The sequence below is a fragment of the Solanum stenotomum genome, chromosome 9, assembly GCF_019186545.1.
Source record: "Solanum stenotomum isolate F172 chromosome 9, ASM1918654v1, whole genome shotgun sequence".
Lineage (NCBI taxonomy): Eukaryota > Viridiplantae > Streptophyta > Magnoliopsida > Solanales > Solanaceae > Solanum > Solanum stenotomum.
This window is the reverse complement of record NC_064290.1, coordinates 57,354,329-57,371,817: the sequence shown is the minus strand read 5'-3', so window position 1 is coordinate 57,371,817 and position 17,489 is coordinate 57,354,329. Positions and strand designations below refer to the sequence as shown.

The window sequence follows — 17,489 nt, the reverse complement described above, 5'->3', positions numbered from 1 at the left end:
TTTTTTTTTCTTTTCCTTTTTTTCTCCAACTCTATACAATAATTAGCTATAGAAAAGTTCAAAATATTAAGAAATGAAAGAGTCCATCCTTCGCAAAAAAGTTGACATATAAAGAAGAAATTAAATGTACTGCAATAATTATTGTGATGTGATAGTAATAATTAAACATAATAGGAGTATTAGCTAATTAAACTTAAGAAGCTAGTAAAAAGTTAATAAAATAAAAGACGGCCGTTTGCACATAAATTTGGTTGGTTTCAAAAATTTAAAAAGATATATGGTGATTATTTTAAACACGTGTTTTTGTTTATATAATTGATTCATTATTTCAATTCCAAATTTGAAATACAATATTTTTATATTCAAAAAAACACTTTTAACTTCCAAATGCTCTTTTTCAAGAATTACTCTTTTTCCAGATAACTCCAATATTACTTATACAGACAATAGATGGCTAAAAATTTGCAGGGAAATTTAAATTAAATAATGGAAAAACTACTTAATTAAACATACATCACTACCATATATACTAAGTTTACCTCTACTTTCAAACAATTACATATAGTACCACTTTTAATATTTTATATCATATATTTTAAAGATACAATCAAAGATACCCACATTCCTTAAAATTAGAATTGATTAATTATTTTTATATTTAAACTCCACAATTAATGTTTTAATAACAATCAATCTCTAACCCTATCATTATCCCCACCCCCACCCCCACCCCCACCCCTACTAATAACGATTAGTCAACATTTTTACTCCAAAATTGTTTCTGCCGCCACCAACGAAAAGTTATGTACAAGTTGTTCATCAATTTATTGCTTCTTATCTTCCTTAAATTAAATGTATCAATGCATATTCATATAGTTAATCTATAACCTTTTGTTTTTTTCAAATTGTTACAATCCGGAGATTGCATCGACGACAAAGGCGATTTGGAGGTCGAAAGGCTCAATTGGAGGATTGCTCCGTCAGATCTAAGCGCAACGAGCAATGAGCAACATCAATAAATTAAAAAGTGAAGTAAACACCGTCGTGGTGAAATGCTCTGACCAGCCATTATGTAATCGAAAAGTTTTAATAAGTGGAGATTTACGCATGTTTTTGACACATTATTGATGTATCTGACACATAATTGAGATGCAATTATATGTGTCTAGTTTTTATCAATGTATCTTATTAGGTATGCATGTATCTAATTTCTTGGGTATTAATTTTGAATTATTTGTTTTTTGGATTAATGAAATGACAAATACTCTAAAATTGTGGTTGGTTTCTAAATTTATGTGTTTCAGTTACATTTCATATTTAGATGCACATAATTAGATATATATCCTAACAAAATATGTATTCGAGATACATATTTATGGATATAACATATGAAATTGATACTTGATACATCAAATTGATACTAGATACATGTAAATAGATACACAAATTTAATATGAGATTATCTAAATAGATACATGAAATAAATGCTAGATCATGTATCTAGGTGTTTATTTCATTGGATACATCATATATTGATAATAGATACATCAAATAAATGAATTTATCATCTTAAGAGTAATAAGTTGAAAATAATCAAATTTCATAATCAAGATATACATGTTTTTGTCTTTTATTTATAATATTAATGAATTTATTATTATAAAGAGTAATAAAATGAAATTAATGAAACATAGATGCACTCCTTGATTTCCGCTTTATATTAAGAAATTTGATTAATATTTCCATAATTAATTGTCCATGTGAATTAATCAAACATGTATCTCGATTTTTAAAACCGTTGAATACATGTATCTGGCGAGTAATGATACATATATCCAAGGAAGAAATATGGTACAAGAAGTAATATTCAAAATTATTGTGACTTCTAGTAATTACGACCTAAATTAGTGGGATTTATGTATTTTGCTCTTAAATAATAGTACTCGTACTACATAAGTTGCTCAGACTAATTGGCAATTCCAATTTTACTTGGTCTAGAGGAAGCAACGTAAACATATACTCATCCATCATTTCAACTTTCATCAATATGGTGCTCAGACTCTTCAAAAATGTTAAGGGTACATATATTGAATTTTTTGAAAGCCATATATTTTTAAATAATTCAACACTGTGGCATCAAAAGTGAATAATCTACCTTACTTAGCTTATTAATAAGGGTTCGATTTTACATGTAATCATTCACTAAAGTAATCTAAATAATTAACATGTTCTATAAAATTTGTCACTAAATAATTAGTATCTATCTTATTCTTTTCATAATTCATCAGTAGTTCATCATTATATAAAATTGATTTAAAAAATGGTAAGTATTTTTCTACAGAAGTGGTCCGTCATAAATTTCTACAACTACTTTTATAATCACATGCATGTGCTCTACCTTCCGTTTAAAAACTCTATAATATAGGTACACAATCTCATGATATTTGCAAATTAGTCTTTAAATATCGTTGTGGTACAATAAAATATCATTAGTAGGTAAAATAATAAATGTCGTCGGCATTATCATCACAAGGCCAATTATACGACGGCGACCTCAGGTCGCCACTCGTCTCTCAAGAGGTGAACCCGAAAAAAATAACGATGGATGAGATGTTGGAGAAGTACTGCGGGGAGTTCGGGTTGTGGCAGGTGAGACACCTCGTGTTAACATGCTTGGCATGGTTACTGGAGGGGATACTAACCATGGTCATGATCTTTGCGGATCGTGAACCAGCGTGGCATTATTTGACAAGCCACGCTGGTACAACGAGCCGTTGCTCTTCGGAGCCCGGCTCATGGGAATGGTCGGGTGGAAATGGAAGTTCTACGATATCCGAATTCGGATTAATATGCGGAGACAAGTTTAAGGTTGGACTTGTTCAATCTATATTTTTCGCTGGCTGCATGATCGGTACCTCCTTTCACAAATAGCAACTTTTTAGTTGTTATAATTGAAAAATCAAAATTGTTACTTTTGATATAAGTTTAGGAGATAATTATTTACATACACTTTAGTTTGCAATATTATATATTTTGATAAGGGTGTGCACTATTTGAATTAAACTGAAAAACCAAAACAAATTCTAATTTGGATTGGTTTTTTGGTTTGGTTTTGGATTTATAATTTACTTTATTTGTTTTTTTTTTTTGGTTTCGTATTTAGAAATATAAAAACCAAAATATAAAAATAAAAACTGAATTATGTATATATATATGACATAATTGAATAACCGAATCGAAAAGAGAAAAACCAAACCAAATTTATTTTGGTTTGGATTGAGTTACACTTTTTAAAAATCAAAAACCGAAAAATCCGAACCGAATAGTAGAAACCCAAACCGAAAAATGGAATGCACACCCCAAGATTTTGGTGCGTCCAAATACGTTTAGATATGTCCACATACATGTATCTTGGGATACATGGGGTTAAAACTAGGTGTAGTTTATTCTAGATTCATTATATTCAAGTGGATTCGCGTATATTTGGGATACATAACAAATCTTGTTCGGCTCTGTAGCACCTCTCCCATCTCGCTTGTCACTCTCCTATGTATATAGTATCTCAGATACATACAAATATATGTATTTAGTGTATATCTAGTGTGATTAGCATGTAATTGAGATACATAACAATCTCGCTCGCCTCTCTCTCTATTTTAATGTATTTGGTAGCAAAAATACATATATATCTTTCTCAATATATGATAGAAATTTTTTAATTAGTAGTAAGATACGTAATATTTTGAAAATATAGATAATAATAATAATAATATATATGGTAACACATTTAAAATTGATTTTATTTTTTTCAGGTGCAGGAGTATTTGGACATTTATCAGATACAAAATTTGGGAGAAAAGGCTCCCTCGCAATAGTTTGCATTTTGAATGCTATTTTTAGTATTCTAACTGCATTCTCTTCCGATTACTGGACGTACGTCTTGTTCCGATTTCTCTCCGGTTTCAGCACTGGTGGGACCGGCCTTTGTGCTTTTGTTCTCTCGACTGAACCCGTTGGCCAATCATGGCGTGGCGTAGCTGGAATGTCCACTTTATATTTATACTCTACTGGAATAGTCGTTGTATCCGCCATTGCTTATTTCATCCAACCCTGGCGATCTCTCTACATTGCTTCTTCAATCCCTTCCCTTATTTTCGTTATCTTCGTATTACCTTTCCTCCACGAGTCACCTAGATGGTACCTCGTTAGAGGAAAAGTAGACGAAGCTATGAAAATTATGCAGAAAATCGCGGTTTCTAATGGCAAACAAAACATTCCTTATGACGTTGTTCTTGCCCTCGATAGTGAAGTATCGAAGGACGATATCCCTAATTCTCAATTCAATATCAAAAAAGCATCAATTTTAGATGTAATAAGGTCTCCTGTCACACGGATTCGGTTGTTCGTAGCTGTGGCTACTAACTTCTTTTGTTCCATTGTATATTACGGGTTGAGTTTGAACGCGGTTAATCTCGGAACTAATTTGTACCTCAACGTTGCACTTAATTCAGTTTCTGAAATGCCTGCCTATTTATTAACATCATTAGTGCTTGACAGGATTGGTCGAAAGCCGTTAGCCATAGGGACAATGTGGTTCAGTGCGATTTTCTGCTTAGTGGGGAGTCTTTTGAAGAGTACCGATGAGACCTGGAAAATTGTTAGGATGGTGTGCGGATTGCTTGGGATATTTGGAATATCTGGTACTTTCAATTTGCTGCTCGTGTATGGCATGGAATTGTTTCCAACTGTAGTGAGAAATGCAGCACTAGGATGCTCGAAGCAAGCCGTGAGTTTGGGGGCGATTTTGGCTCCAATTATAGTTGTGTTAGGGGGCGGCGTGCCGTTTGCTGTATTTGGGGCATGTGGTATTATTGGAGGATTTTTGGTAATGTATTTACCAGAGACGTTAAACAAGCCACTTTATGATACAATGGATGGATTACAAGAAGCTGAAGCAAAACCTGGGTTGGTAGCTTTGGATAATTAGTTTATCAATAAAAGAAAGTGTTTAGAATTGAAAATATGCCATTGATTGTGAAAAAGTGTTGTAAGCACTGTTAAAACAACTACGATATTTGATCTCACCTTGTTTGAGTACATCTTGCTTGTTCTAAATACGTATTCCCGTCAAAAAAATATAACTACACAAATATCTAAGGATTATAGCGGGACAAATCTGAACCCGTGAATCGAAAAATTACTCTGTATATAAGATCAAATCTATATTTTATGTTATACAATTAATATTGAACCCCTTCAACACAAGTAAGAGACTTTATTTAACGGCAATGGGTGGAATTATTGAAAGACTATGAATGTGCAATTTTGTACCATCCAGGCAAAGCCAATGTAGTCGCTGATGCGCTGAGCCGAAAGTCAATGGGGAGTTTGGCCCACCTTACCTTAACAAGGAGGCCATTAGCAAGAGAAATTCACAAATTGAAAGAAAGTGGAGTAGCCTTCAGTTTAGGGCATGCATGTTCATTATTGGCATGTGTTCAAGCGAAGTCCTCATTAATGGAGGATATAAAGGCAAAGAAATACCTAGACATGCGGTTGTGCAAAATTAGAGACGAAGGTGTTCTTAACAAGAATAAAGATTTTATCGTGGATAGTCATGGGGTATTGCGACTTGGCAATCGTGTCTGTGTACCAGATGTTAACGGTTTGAGACAAACTTTGCTTGAAGAAGNTAAACTACTTGTTTTATGTATAATAAAACAATTTTTCATCACACAAATATTAATAATCCATTATAGACCACGAATAAGTTCTCTTTGTTGAGCTTATCGTTAAATAGTAAGATGTTTATTATGTAGAGCCTCCAATTCGTGATTGAGAAAGGAGAAAAAGTCTTATGAAACGAACAAGCGCTAAGAAAAGAGAATTGACCTTGATCTTATCCTACTCATTCTTCTTTTTCTGTTCTTGATCCTAAGCGCCAATCAGGTATTAGTTTTTGAGTTTTTTTTTAATAAATTTTATGTCCAGTCAAATACTGTCACGAAATTAATAAGGAGTAAAAGAAGGATAGAGGTGGAAGTTGAGAAAAAAACAAGAATGGGATGGGGAGACCAAAGACAATAACCACCAACTACTTTTGGGTCCCTTTATTATAACTCCAAGATTTAATAGTTAGCCTTTAAATACAAAGCTTAATACAAAATTCCTAATTCTCTTGTTACCCAAAAAAATAAACATGAAGTTCCTTTTGGAACTAATGGCTTGCTGTGGTTGTTCTTCTCGTTTGCCCCCACTTGAAGACATCGGGCCTCTCGTTCCTGGCCCGGCCCAGCCCACTAATCATAAAAACAGGAGACGAAGGAGAGGTAGAGGTGGACCAACGAGTTCGGTTGGTTCAGTACCTAATAATTGGAGGCCCTCACTTTCGGCCATTTCAGAAGACAACGCTCTGCCACCTAGAAATGTGAAGAGAAAAGTCATAACTACTTCCCCACCGGCCACTAAACCCCGTCGTCGTAGTTGCGAGGAAACTAGGTATGAAAATTTTATTTAAAAGTTTAAATCGTTAGAAATAATATATTAAATTTTATCTTCAACAAGTGAAACATGTTTATGATGATGACAATAGATGATTGCGAATTTTGAACTAAGAACCTCTATAAGTTATGATAATTTTAGAGCAAATTAAACCTGTTTTTTCCTTCTTCTTTTTTTATATCAATAAAATCATTTAATTTTGTGTTATATATTTTAGAAAATTACTATTACCGAAAAATGTAAACTAAGATTAGCCGGAAATCCTTATTAGCATTTCAAATCCTAATTTATATTCCTCGCTATAAATATAGAGTTTAAGCAAAAGTTATTGAGGCTATCTTGGCTCGTAGTACCTAATATTGTAGCGATCTCCCCGCAGGGAGTTTGAAGAAAAACAAATTATTGCAGTAATTCTAAAACTTAAAATTTAAGTAAATGTTATTGAGTTTTAAGGAATTTTTAGTAAGCTATTATTATGCAAGAGAGTATAATTAGTTGATACTGCAACAAATTTGTTGTGCTTTTTCAAGTTGTTTTTTATATCTCTGTATATATATTTTGAATCTCCTTAATGATAATTCTGATTTCACCACTCACGGTTTCATTTTTATCTTACTAATACTTTTGCAGGAGAATTCCAGTTTCAGCCTTGGCGCCAGCTTTCTCCCCAACTCCTTTTTTATTTTAATTCCTCTGTAACCTTTTTTTTGGGGGTGGGGGTGGGTGGGTGGGGGCTTGTACGTAGTTATGATGAACATGTATCATGTATGCATATTGTACTGTAAATGTTCTATATTATTATCTCTTTTTATCTTGTTAATTACCACTTGTGAACTTCCCCTTTTTTTTCTGAATTGCGATGCGAGTAAAAGCCTATTTGCAAATACTCTCTCGATGTTTGTCTAGTTTTGACTTGACACGAAAATTAATAAAGTAAGAAGATATTTGAATCTTATAACCATAAACTAAAGATAAAAGATTAAAATTAATTCTGACTTGTTAGTCCTTTGACTTAGTGAGTTAACAAATTGGTCCTTCTTATAGGATAGTACTCAAATTACGGACTATTTCGAATCTTGCATCAAAGTCATGTCCCAATGCCCACTTGGGAATTTGAGTAAGAAAAGAGGTCGTAACCACATTATTAAATTCGTCTAATTGTATCAAACTTTGAGATTGACGAAGACTGTACTCCATCCTCAAACACAACGTCATGTCACATTACACACATCCAACTTTGACTTCCAAACACATAAATAATCCAATAAACTCAGATGATCAACCTATCTTGTATAATCTACTTGTGGAAATCAAACTCTTTACTTTAATTAAAAGAATTTTAAACCTATCTACATGTTTATATAGTAATTGCCTCGCCAAAAGATTGTTGGACCTCCCTAATACAAAAATATTAAATCAGTATGATATAGAAAGACTATGAAAAAAGAGAAGTAATACAAAAATAATTAATTTCAAGCATTCTATCAGTGAACTTAAGTACATCTCTCGATCTTCAAAAAAACTTACTGTTATAAAAAATAAATGTACTTGTGTTAATATGTTATGAACCAGCCTCGGCCCAAGAATGATACCTATATATACAGATGTCACACAACTAGTTATTGGATCGAGAAGAAGCAACAAAACTGAAAGGTCTTTGTAAAGGCTGATTTGGGACTCATGCCCAATTAACAACTAGCTAAAAGGATGATGGATGAGAAGAAACGATTTATGCAAATCGTTGAGAAAAAAAAAGTCTAGTACTCTCACCCCCTTTAATTTCTATGAGATCTACTTCTAATCTCCTTTCTTCTATCTATGGTCTTCAATTTCCCTTTTAGTTCTTAAACTCCTCTGTAATTCAATTACGAGTTAGTGAAATATATCTATCGATTGTTTGAGTCTCAATTGCGTTGGTGTAGTTATTGGGTTTGTTACATAATATATATATTGATTTTTTTTGTAGGAAAAAACGTGATTCTCTAGGAAGATAGAAATGAGATACGCAAGAAGAGGTAGGGTATATAGAAAGAGAAGGGTGAAGGAGAGAGAGGGTGTATTGAAAGAGAAAGGTGAAGCAGTGAAATGGACCAATATATAGTACAACTTGCATGGAATCCACGCCAACTACACAATGTCTTGTTCATCTTCTCTTGTTGGCTGACTTACGATTTACGAATAGGGTCATTCATGGTTATGGTTAAGAAATTAGAAGGATTTTTTTATTGAAAAAATCCATACTAAACTGATTAGTTATATATCATATATCAAGTTGTATTTTCTTATGTCATTAGGAAACCAAAATTTGGAGATTCAAATCAAATTGATTTAACAAAAAACGACATTTGGTTTGATTTGATTAGATTTAGTTTTAAATTTTAAAAACTGATACTATTTGATTGAAAAAGCCGAAAATTAATTGAATCGAACCGAGAAATTATATTTATAAATTTTATAATTATTTAAATATTATTCACAAGTAAAATATAAGTATTTTGTTAAATTTTAATTAACATAAGTCTTTAACTTTATTATTTTTTTAAGCCGAATAATTAAATTTTAGCCCAACTATTAAAATCCTTCGTTCAAATCCATCAAAATTCATTACTTCAGTCTTTACCTATCCTACCTCAAGTCAGATAATCACACTTTCTATAAATTGAATCACTTTATTTGTTCGTGTAATAATAACTCCAGTATTGTTTAATTGAATTCACAATAGCTTTTGGATGGATTTCATGTATTAGGTGTTTATGTCTATCAAGATGCATATGCCATGAATAAATTTATTACTTTCAAACTGAAAAAACTAGAAAGACTGAAGTTTTTCGATGGATTTTTCATGTACTAGGTGTCTATGTCTATCGAGATACGTATGCCCTCAGCAAATTTATTACTTTCAAACCGGAAAAACTAAAAAGACTGAACCAAACCGATGGTTATTTTTTTGATTGGTTTGATTTGGTTTTAGAAATTTAAAAACCGACTAAATTGGTTTAATTTTAATTTTAACCAATAACTGATCCAAACCGAACCATGGACCCCCACTTACAAATAATAGAATATGCTTAGTCGATTATTTGAAATTTTATCTAATTGGTAAGTGTTTAATTTTATATTTTGTAATTCTTCACACTAGAGTACTCTAAATAATTAACATATTTTACGAAATCTATCACTAAATAATTCGTACCAATCATATTTTTTTTATAATCCATCAGTAATACGTCGTTGTATATAATTAAATAAAAAAAGAAAAAGCTACTCCCTCCCTTTCTTATTAGTTCTCACAATTTTCATTTGGAGAATCAAACGATATAAACTTTGACTAACAGTTTGAAATGTATTCCTTTATCATATTGATATGAAAAAAAATAACAATACTTTTTATATAGTTTTTTAATATCTAAATTTCTATTTTAAAATATCAAATTAAAGTTATTTAATTTAGCTTTGAAAATTAATTAAATTAACTCTTAAAAATCTAACATGACAATTAAAAAGGAACGAACATAATAACAAATACGTACTATATTAAATTTCTACAAGTATTTTTGTCGTGACATGAGTTCCTCATTTCGTTAGAAAAGTCTACAAAAAGAGGTGCTTATAGGGTAAAAATGTACACATATCTCATATTTCATATTTGCAACCTACACAGCTTTTTGAATAGTAAAACAAGTTTTTGCATATCTTTAGTAAGTAAAATACTAAATGTCATCGACGTTATCTTCAAACAGTCGAGGCGACCTCAGGTCGCCTCTTGTCTGTCCCAAGACAAACCCGAAAAAAATAACGATGGATGAGATGTTGGAGAAGTACTGTGGGGAGTTCGGGTTGTGGCAGCTGAGACATCTCGTGTTAACCAGCTTGGCTTGGTTGCTAGAGGGGATTCATTCTATGGTCATGATCTTCGCAGATCGTGAACCAGACGTGGCACTATTTGACGAGCCACGCTGGTACAACGAGCCGATGTTCTTTGGAGCCCGGCTCGTGGGAATGGACAGGTGGAACGGGAAGTTCTACGATGTCTGAATTCGGATTAATATGCGGAGAAAAGTATAAGGTTGGGCTTGTTCAATCTACATTTTTTGCTGGCTGCATGATCGGTACGTCCTCTCTTCTCAATTTATGTGGCATCATTTTCTTTGCATATAAAAAAAAGGAAGAAAAAATTACTATTGTATATATGTCCCAAGATTGAATTACTACAACTCTCCTTCCGTTGTAATTTGTTTGACCTATATTTTTGACTTAAAAAAATAAAGAGGACTTTTGATCTTATGGTCTTGAATTAAAAAAAATTTCAAATTATCTAAATATATTTTTAATTTTTTAATCTTGTGATTTTTAAACATGTCAGGTGGAAAGTGACTAAAAAGGAGAGCATGTCAAACAAATTGAAACGGAAAAGAGTAATTTTTTTTAAAACCACTAGTAAATAGGTTCTTGTACTTTGAAAAGTATACATGCCCAAAACATGTGTATTACACACATAGTTGTCACTTTCAATACAATCAACTATGAAATATTGAGAGAAAATTGTCTGTGTTGAGAAAACAAATTTGGTAAGTAGAGTAATATATTTAAAATTGATTTTTAGGTGCCGGAGTAACTGGACATTTATCAGATTCGAGATTTGGAAGAAAAGGCCATTTTTGGTATTCCAACTGCATTCTCTTCTAACCACTGGACCTACGCCTTGTTCCGATTTCTCTCCGGTTTCAGCACTGGCGGAATCGGCCTTTGTGCTTCCATTCTCTCTACTGAACCCGTTGGCCAATCCTGGCGTGGCGTAGCTGGAATGTCCACTTTCTGCTTTTTCTCTATTGGAGTAGCCGTTTTATCTGCCATTGCTTATTTCATCCAATTCTGTCGCTCTCTCTACATTGCTTCTTCAATCACATCAGTTGTATACGTTATCTTCGTACTACCTTTCCTCCACGAGTCACCTAGATGGTGCCTCGTTAGAGGAAAAGTAGACGAAGCCATGAAAATTATGCAGAAAATTGCGGTTTCTAATGGCAAACAAAGCATTCCTAACTGCTTTGTGAAGAGAGGAAGAAGAATAGTGTGATTACAGAATTCCTTTCATACTGAATGAATTGATTACAAGCTAATGATCTTCTACCTATATATATACAACTATGGTGCTAACAACTTAGCTACATAACCATTAGGATGATGACAACTGGCTGTACAACTTAACTAATCCAACTCAGCTTTAACTAACTTCAGCTAACAACTTTTAGTAATTAACTTCCAGCTTCCAGCTTCAAGATTTAGCAATACTCTTAGCATATTCCTCAATACCCCTCTTCAAGCTAGGTGATATGAAGATGTTCTTCATCCCTAGCTTGGATGTAAGATACTTATGTTGTAGATGACCAAGGCCCTTAGTCAACACATTAGCAGGCTGGTCAGCAGTGGGAAAATACTGAATGAACACACAATCATCTTGAATCTTCTCTCTAATAAAATGACAATCAATGTCAATATGTTTAGTCCTCTCATGGAAAACAGGATTAGAAGCAATCTGGTTGGCAGCAGTGTTGTCACAATGAACATGATCATCAGTAGTATCCTGATTATTGATATCTTGGGAATCATGATCAGGAAGAGGAATATGGGCAACAGACATCAAAGGTGCTATTTGAGCTTCATTACTATGTACAATATGCTGCATATCATCTGGAACTTGATTGTGAAATGGAAAAATGGATTCATAAAAAACAACATCCCTACTAATAAAGAAGACTTTATTGTGAAGATCATAGAGTTTGTAACCCTTTTGTGTGGTACCATAACCCATAAGCACTGATTTGATAGCTCTAGGGGCAAATTTATCTACTCTTAACAACTTGGTGGCATGACACAAACATCCAATCACTCCCATATAAGATAAGTCAGGGGGTCTGTTATGCATCATCTCAAAAGGGGATTTATTACTCAAAACAGTGAAGGGAACCTGTTAACGATATGAACTGCAGCTAGAACACATTCACCCCAAAATTTGATTGGAAGTTGCCCCTGGAATCTGATAGCTCTTGCAGTCTCCATTATGTGTTAATGTTTTCTTTCCACTACACCATTTTGTTGTGGTGTATGTGGACAAGAACTCTGATGAATAATTCCCTGAGAAGTAAACAACTCATCCACCTGTGCATTGAAAAATTCTCCACCATTGTTTGATCTAAAACACTTAACTTGGACATTATATTGAGTTTGAACCATAATAAGAAATTGCTTCAATATAGTAGAGATATCAGACTTAAGATGCATTAGATATATCCAAGTCCATCTAGAGTAGTCATCCACCAATGTAAAAAAAAAAAATCTCATTTTATTATGAGTTGCAACCTTGTAAGGTCCCCATACATCCATATGAACTAAATCAAAACATTTTGAGCTTCTAGAGCTACTATTTGGAAATGGCAATCTAACTTGTCTAGCCAATGGGCAGATATCACAACAATTCAACATGAAATTCCTTTTATTGGCAAACATATCTATCTTCCTAAGTACATTCATAGGGATGTGACCTAGTCTTTTATGCCAAGTTTCACCCTCAGCTGAGGCTTCCTTCAATGCTGTCAAACTCTTATGTTGTCCAGAATCTAGCAGTTGAAACATTTTAAAATGTATAAGCCATCATCCTCTTCACCAATCTCCTTCACTTTCCCAGTGAAGAGATCCTGGAGAATGAAAATATCAGGATAGAAAATAGCACAACACTGTAATTGTCTAGTCAATTTAGCCACTGAAAGAAGATTGAAGTTAAAATCTGGCACACATAATACATTCTTAACTACATCACCTCTTTGTAGTTGAGAACAACCTGAGTGTGTGACTTTAGCTGAGTCACCATTTGGAAGTTGCACCTGACCTGAACTTTCCACAGGTAATCCATAATTCAACAAGCTTGTAGTACCAACTATGTGATCAGTTGCTCCACTGTCAAATATCCAATTAAAATTAGAGGTTGAGGGAGTGAACTGAGATTTTCCTGCAAAAATACCTGCAACATTAACCTTGCCACTGGTAGATGCTGCATCAGTTGCATTTCCTTCATGGATTAATGGTTTGTTCAACATTTGAAGAATCTGATTGTATTGGTTGGGTGCAATGTATGGAACTGCACCAGCTCCAATACTTGAATTGATTCCATAATGTTGTGATACTTGGTGTGCAGTATTTCCACCCAAGTGTTGCATCTCATTAATATGAGCATGAGATCCATAGTCTGTGGAGACATTGTTTGCTAACTTCTTTCCATTATAGTTGGTAGGATAACCAATCAGCTAGTAACAAATTTCCTTCAAGTGCCCATGTTTGTGACAATGAGTACAATATTTCAATTTGTTGCAATCAGCTCGACTATGCCCTTTCATCTCACAGTAATCACAATACAAGCGTCCACCCCTTTGTGATCTGTGAAAGTTTATGTTTCCTGGGCCACGAGAACCATCATAACCTCCCACTCCTGGACCTCTAGAGTTTTGATTTCCAAAACTTTTTTCTTCCAGATCTATTAGTGAATAAAGCAGTAGAATCAACCTATCCCCCGATATTATAGTGATCTTCACTTAGTTCTCTTTGGCTTTCATCTTGAATTATCATAGCATAACACTGATTAACAGTAGGTGGTGTACTCATCATGAGGATCTGACTTCTAGCATGACTATAGTTGTCATTTAGGCCCATTAAAAACTGTAAAAGTTTCTGCCTAAACATACTATCAATATACTCCTTAGATCGTGCGCAATTACAAGATGGAGAAGGAACAATTGAATCAAATTCATCCCATAGATCCTTTAATTTTGAATAGTAGACTGAAACAGGGGAAGTACCTTGAGAGTGTGTGACAATTGCTTTGTGCAAGTGGAAAATTCTGGACATATTCACTTTATCGAAATGTTCTTTCAAATCATTCCAAACTAAAGCTGCATCTGCACGAAAAAGGATTCCACTCACCAGTTCCTTGCTTACATTGCTCATAAGCCATGAAAGTATCATCGTGTTACATCGATCCCATTGCTTTTTCTCAGAATCGACTGTATAACTAGCACGCTTGATGCTTCCATCAACAAATCCTAATTTGTTCTTAGTCAACAGAGTAAGTTCCATTGCTCTGCTCCATAAAGTGTAGTTCTCCATTCCTGTGAGTTGAATTTCAATTTGTACTGCTTCTGGAACATCAGAAGAGGATAGATACAAAGGATGATCATGGTCAATTTTTCCTGCCATTGATGCTTCCTCAGATCTGTGGATTTAGTGTTGAAATCAAGCTGAAAGTACACAGAAATCGAACTCCTGCTCTGATACCATAACAATTTTATTGATGAACTGTAGAAAAGGGGATAACTGCTTTGTGAAGAGAGGAAGAAGAATAGTGTGATTACAAAATTCCTTTCATACTGAATGAATTGATTACAAACTAATGATCTTCTACCTATATATATACAACTATGGTGCTAACAACTTAGCTACATAACCATTAGGATGATGACAACTGGTTGTAAAACTTAACTAATCCAACTCAGCTTTAACTAACTTGAGCTAACAACATTTAGTAACTAACTTCCAGCTTCCAGCTTCAAGATTTAGCAATACTCTTTGCATATTCCTCAATATGTCGTACTTGCACTAGATAGTGAAGTAAATGAAGATATTCCTAATTTACAATTCGATACGAAAGAAGCGTTAAACGGATCGATTTTAGATGTACTAAGATCTCCTATCACACGAAGTCGATTTTTCTTAGCTGTGTCTACTGACTTCTTTTGTTCCATTGTATATTACGGGTTGAGTTTGAACGCAGTCAATCTGGGAACTAATTTATACCTAAACGTTGCTCTTAACGTGATATCTGAAATGCCTGCCTATTTATTAACGTCGTTAGTATTGAACAGGTTTGGTCGAAAGGGGTTATACATAGGGACAATGTGGTTCAGCGGAGTATTCTGCTTAATTGGAAGCTTGTTGAATAATGCTGACGTGACATGGAGAGTGATTCGGATGGTTTGTGGATTACTAGGGATATTTGGAATCGCTGGTACTTTCAAATTTATCGCTTGTGTATTTCATGGAGTTGTTTCCAACTGAGGTGAGAAATGTAGCGTTGGGAGGCGCTACGCAAGCTGTGCATTTGGGAGCGATTTTGGCGCCGTTTGTGGTGGTTTTAGGGGGGAATGTGCCGTTTGCTTTGTTTGGGGTTAATTTGTGCTATTTTTGGTAATAATGTATTTACTAGAGACGTTAAACAAGCCATTTTATGATACGGATTGCGAGAAGGTGAAGCAAAATCCGGGTTGGTAGCTTAAATGGTTCCATGTCTCATCCAGGAACAAAGGGAACTAACTGCGCGGGTTGCTTCCATAGGTAGGATTAGTTGAATAAAATCAGCTTTTAAGCATTTGTTCAAGTGTTTGGAGCTGAACTTTTAAGAAAATAAATACTAGTTTTAAATGTTTGGTTTAAAGTGTTTGAATGAAAAATAAGCTCTTAATGAGTTTGGTGAATGAAAAACAGTTGATTTCTATATAAGTTAATTTATGTTTCAAAGACACAATGCATTAATTTAACCAGCTACTCTCACCAAACCAAACTGATGTAAAATATTCTACATGCATGTCATTAGGCCCACTATTTTGAAAAAAATGTTTTACTACTTTTGAAAAGAAATTGATTAATAAGTAAGAGAAATGCATTTAAAAGTTGTGAACTTGAAACAATTCAATTAATTAAAAACAAGTGAAGACTTGATCAAAATATTTGAATTAAGTGATGAAAAATGAATCAAGAGTTAATAAATGATTTACACTAACAAAGTAAATCAACGGAAAAAAAAAAAGTTCATCTTTTGAAAAGTTCGACTAAGTTATAACAATAACAAATATTGCAACAACTAATTACAAGCAAATATAAGCAAGAAAAATAATGGATCTAGGCTTTCTTAGCCCAAATTCCCTGCTGTCCAAAAATTTGTGAATCTGCCCAAACTTGGAGTCTTACCCCAATCATCATCGTATAATTGTTGTATATCGTCTCTCTTTGAACTTATATAATAGCTTCTCTAAATCTGTATATTTGCTTCCCTTTTTTATTATTCGTTCAATTAGGCAGACTCAAATACAGATGTTGGGGTTTTATTCCAACGAAATGAAAAAAAAGGAGTCGCAATAGAATCATACGGGGAATCATGCACACGTAAAAGAAAGATTTTTTTTTTTTTTTTATAAAAATCCTTATCAAGTAGTAATTTTGTCTCTTGGTGAAGGAAATCAGTATTTAGCATTATGACATAAAAATTGCCTAATCAAATCGATATCTCTAACGTGCACATTTAACTTTTATTACATACAAAACTAATTCGTGTATGGATGACAATGGAGCGGGACAGATGTGGGGGGGGGGGGGTTTAAGGCTATGCGAGGTGGGGCAGATTTAAGGCTATGCGGGGTGGGGAAAATGGATTTTTAAAAAACTAATGCAAAGCGGGGCAGGTTGAAGGTCAAAAGATAAAACATTATGTATTAAGATAGTTTTTCTAAAGCTACTAAAATAAAAAATAATACAATTTCTTATATGTTTCATAATTAACCTCTAAAAAATAAATTTTTGAGTCACTACCCTATTAATTTTTTTATGAATTTTATTCTAGTATCAAACTTAACTAGAAAAAGAAAATATTAAAAAAAATGCGGAGCGGATTCATGTAGGGTGGGCTGAGGCGGATTGAAAATAAAAAAAAAAATATGCAAGACAGGACAGAGTGGACTATGAATTTTACAGATTAAACTCAACCCGCTCCATCAGCCCGCACCGCCCTATTACCATCCCTGCATGTTGAAGGTTGTGGGTGAGGAGAAAGGACCGGATCAATAACAAATTTAGTCCCAAATTGGACCAACTTTGTCTGATTTTGGGTCCAAACAAAATGGGATGAAGGACCAATTTCATCCATGTTGTGCTACTTATAATTATCT

General features: G+C 33.7%; 2 protein-coding genes and 1 pseudogene across 2 annotated transcripts; all 3 read left to right on the top strand.

The window, feature by feature from the left end:
- Positions 1 to 2,508: 2,508 nt before the first annotated feature.
- LOC125877706 (organic cation/carnitine transporter 4-like) lies at positions 2,509 to 4,987 on the top strand. Its single transcript, XM_049558933.1, has 2 exons — positions 2,509 to 2,911; positions 3,813 to 4,987. The coding sequence occupies exons 1-2, from the start codon at positions 2,509 to 2,511 to the stop codon at positions 4,985 to 4,987; spliced, it is 1,578 nt and encodes a 525-aa protein (XP_049414890.1).
- Positions 4,988 to 6,162: 1,175 nt separating this feature from the next.
- On the top strand, positions 6,163 to 7,319 carry LOC125877715 (uncharacterized). The gene is made up of 2 exons (XM_049558943.1): positions 6,163 to 6,498; positions 7,132 to 7,319. The coding sequence occupies exons 1-2, from the start codon at positions 6,200 to 6,202 to the stop codon at positions 7,187 to 7,189; spliced, it is 357 nt and encodes a 118-aa protein (XP_049414900.1). The 5' UTR covers positions 6,163 to 6,199; the 3' UTR covers positions 7,190 to 7,319.
- A 2,896-nt stretch (positions 7,320 to 10,215) lies between these two features.
- LOC125877705 (organic cation/carnitine transporter 4-like) lies at positions 10,216 to 15,824 on the top strand (annotated as a pseudogene).
- Positions 15,825 to 17,489: the final 1,665 nt, after the last annotated feature.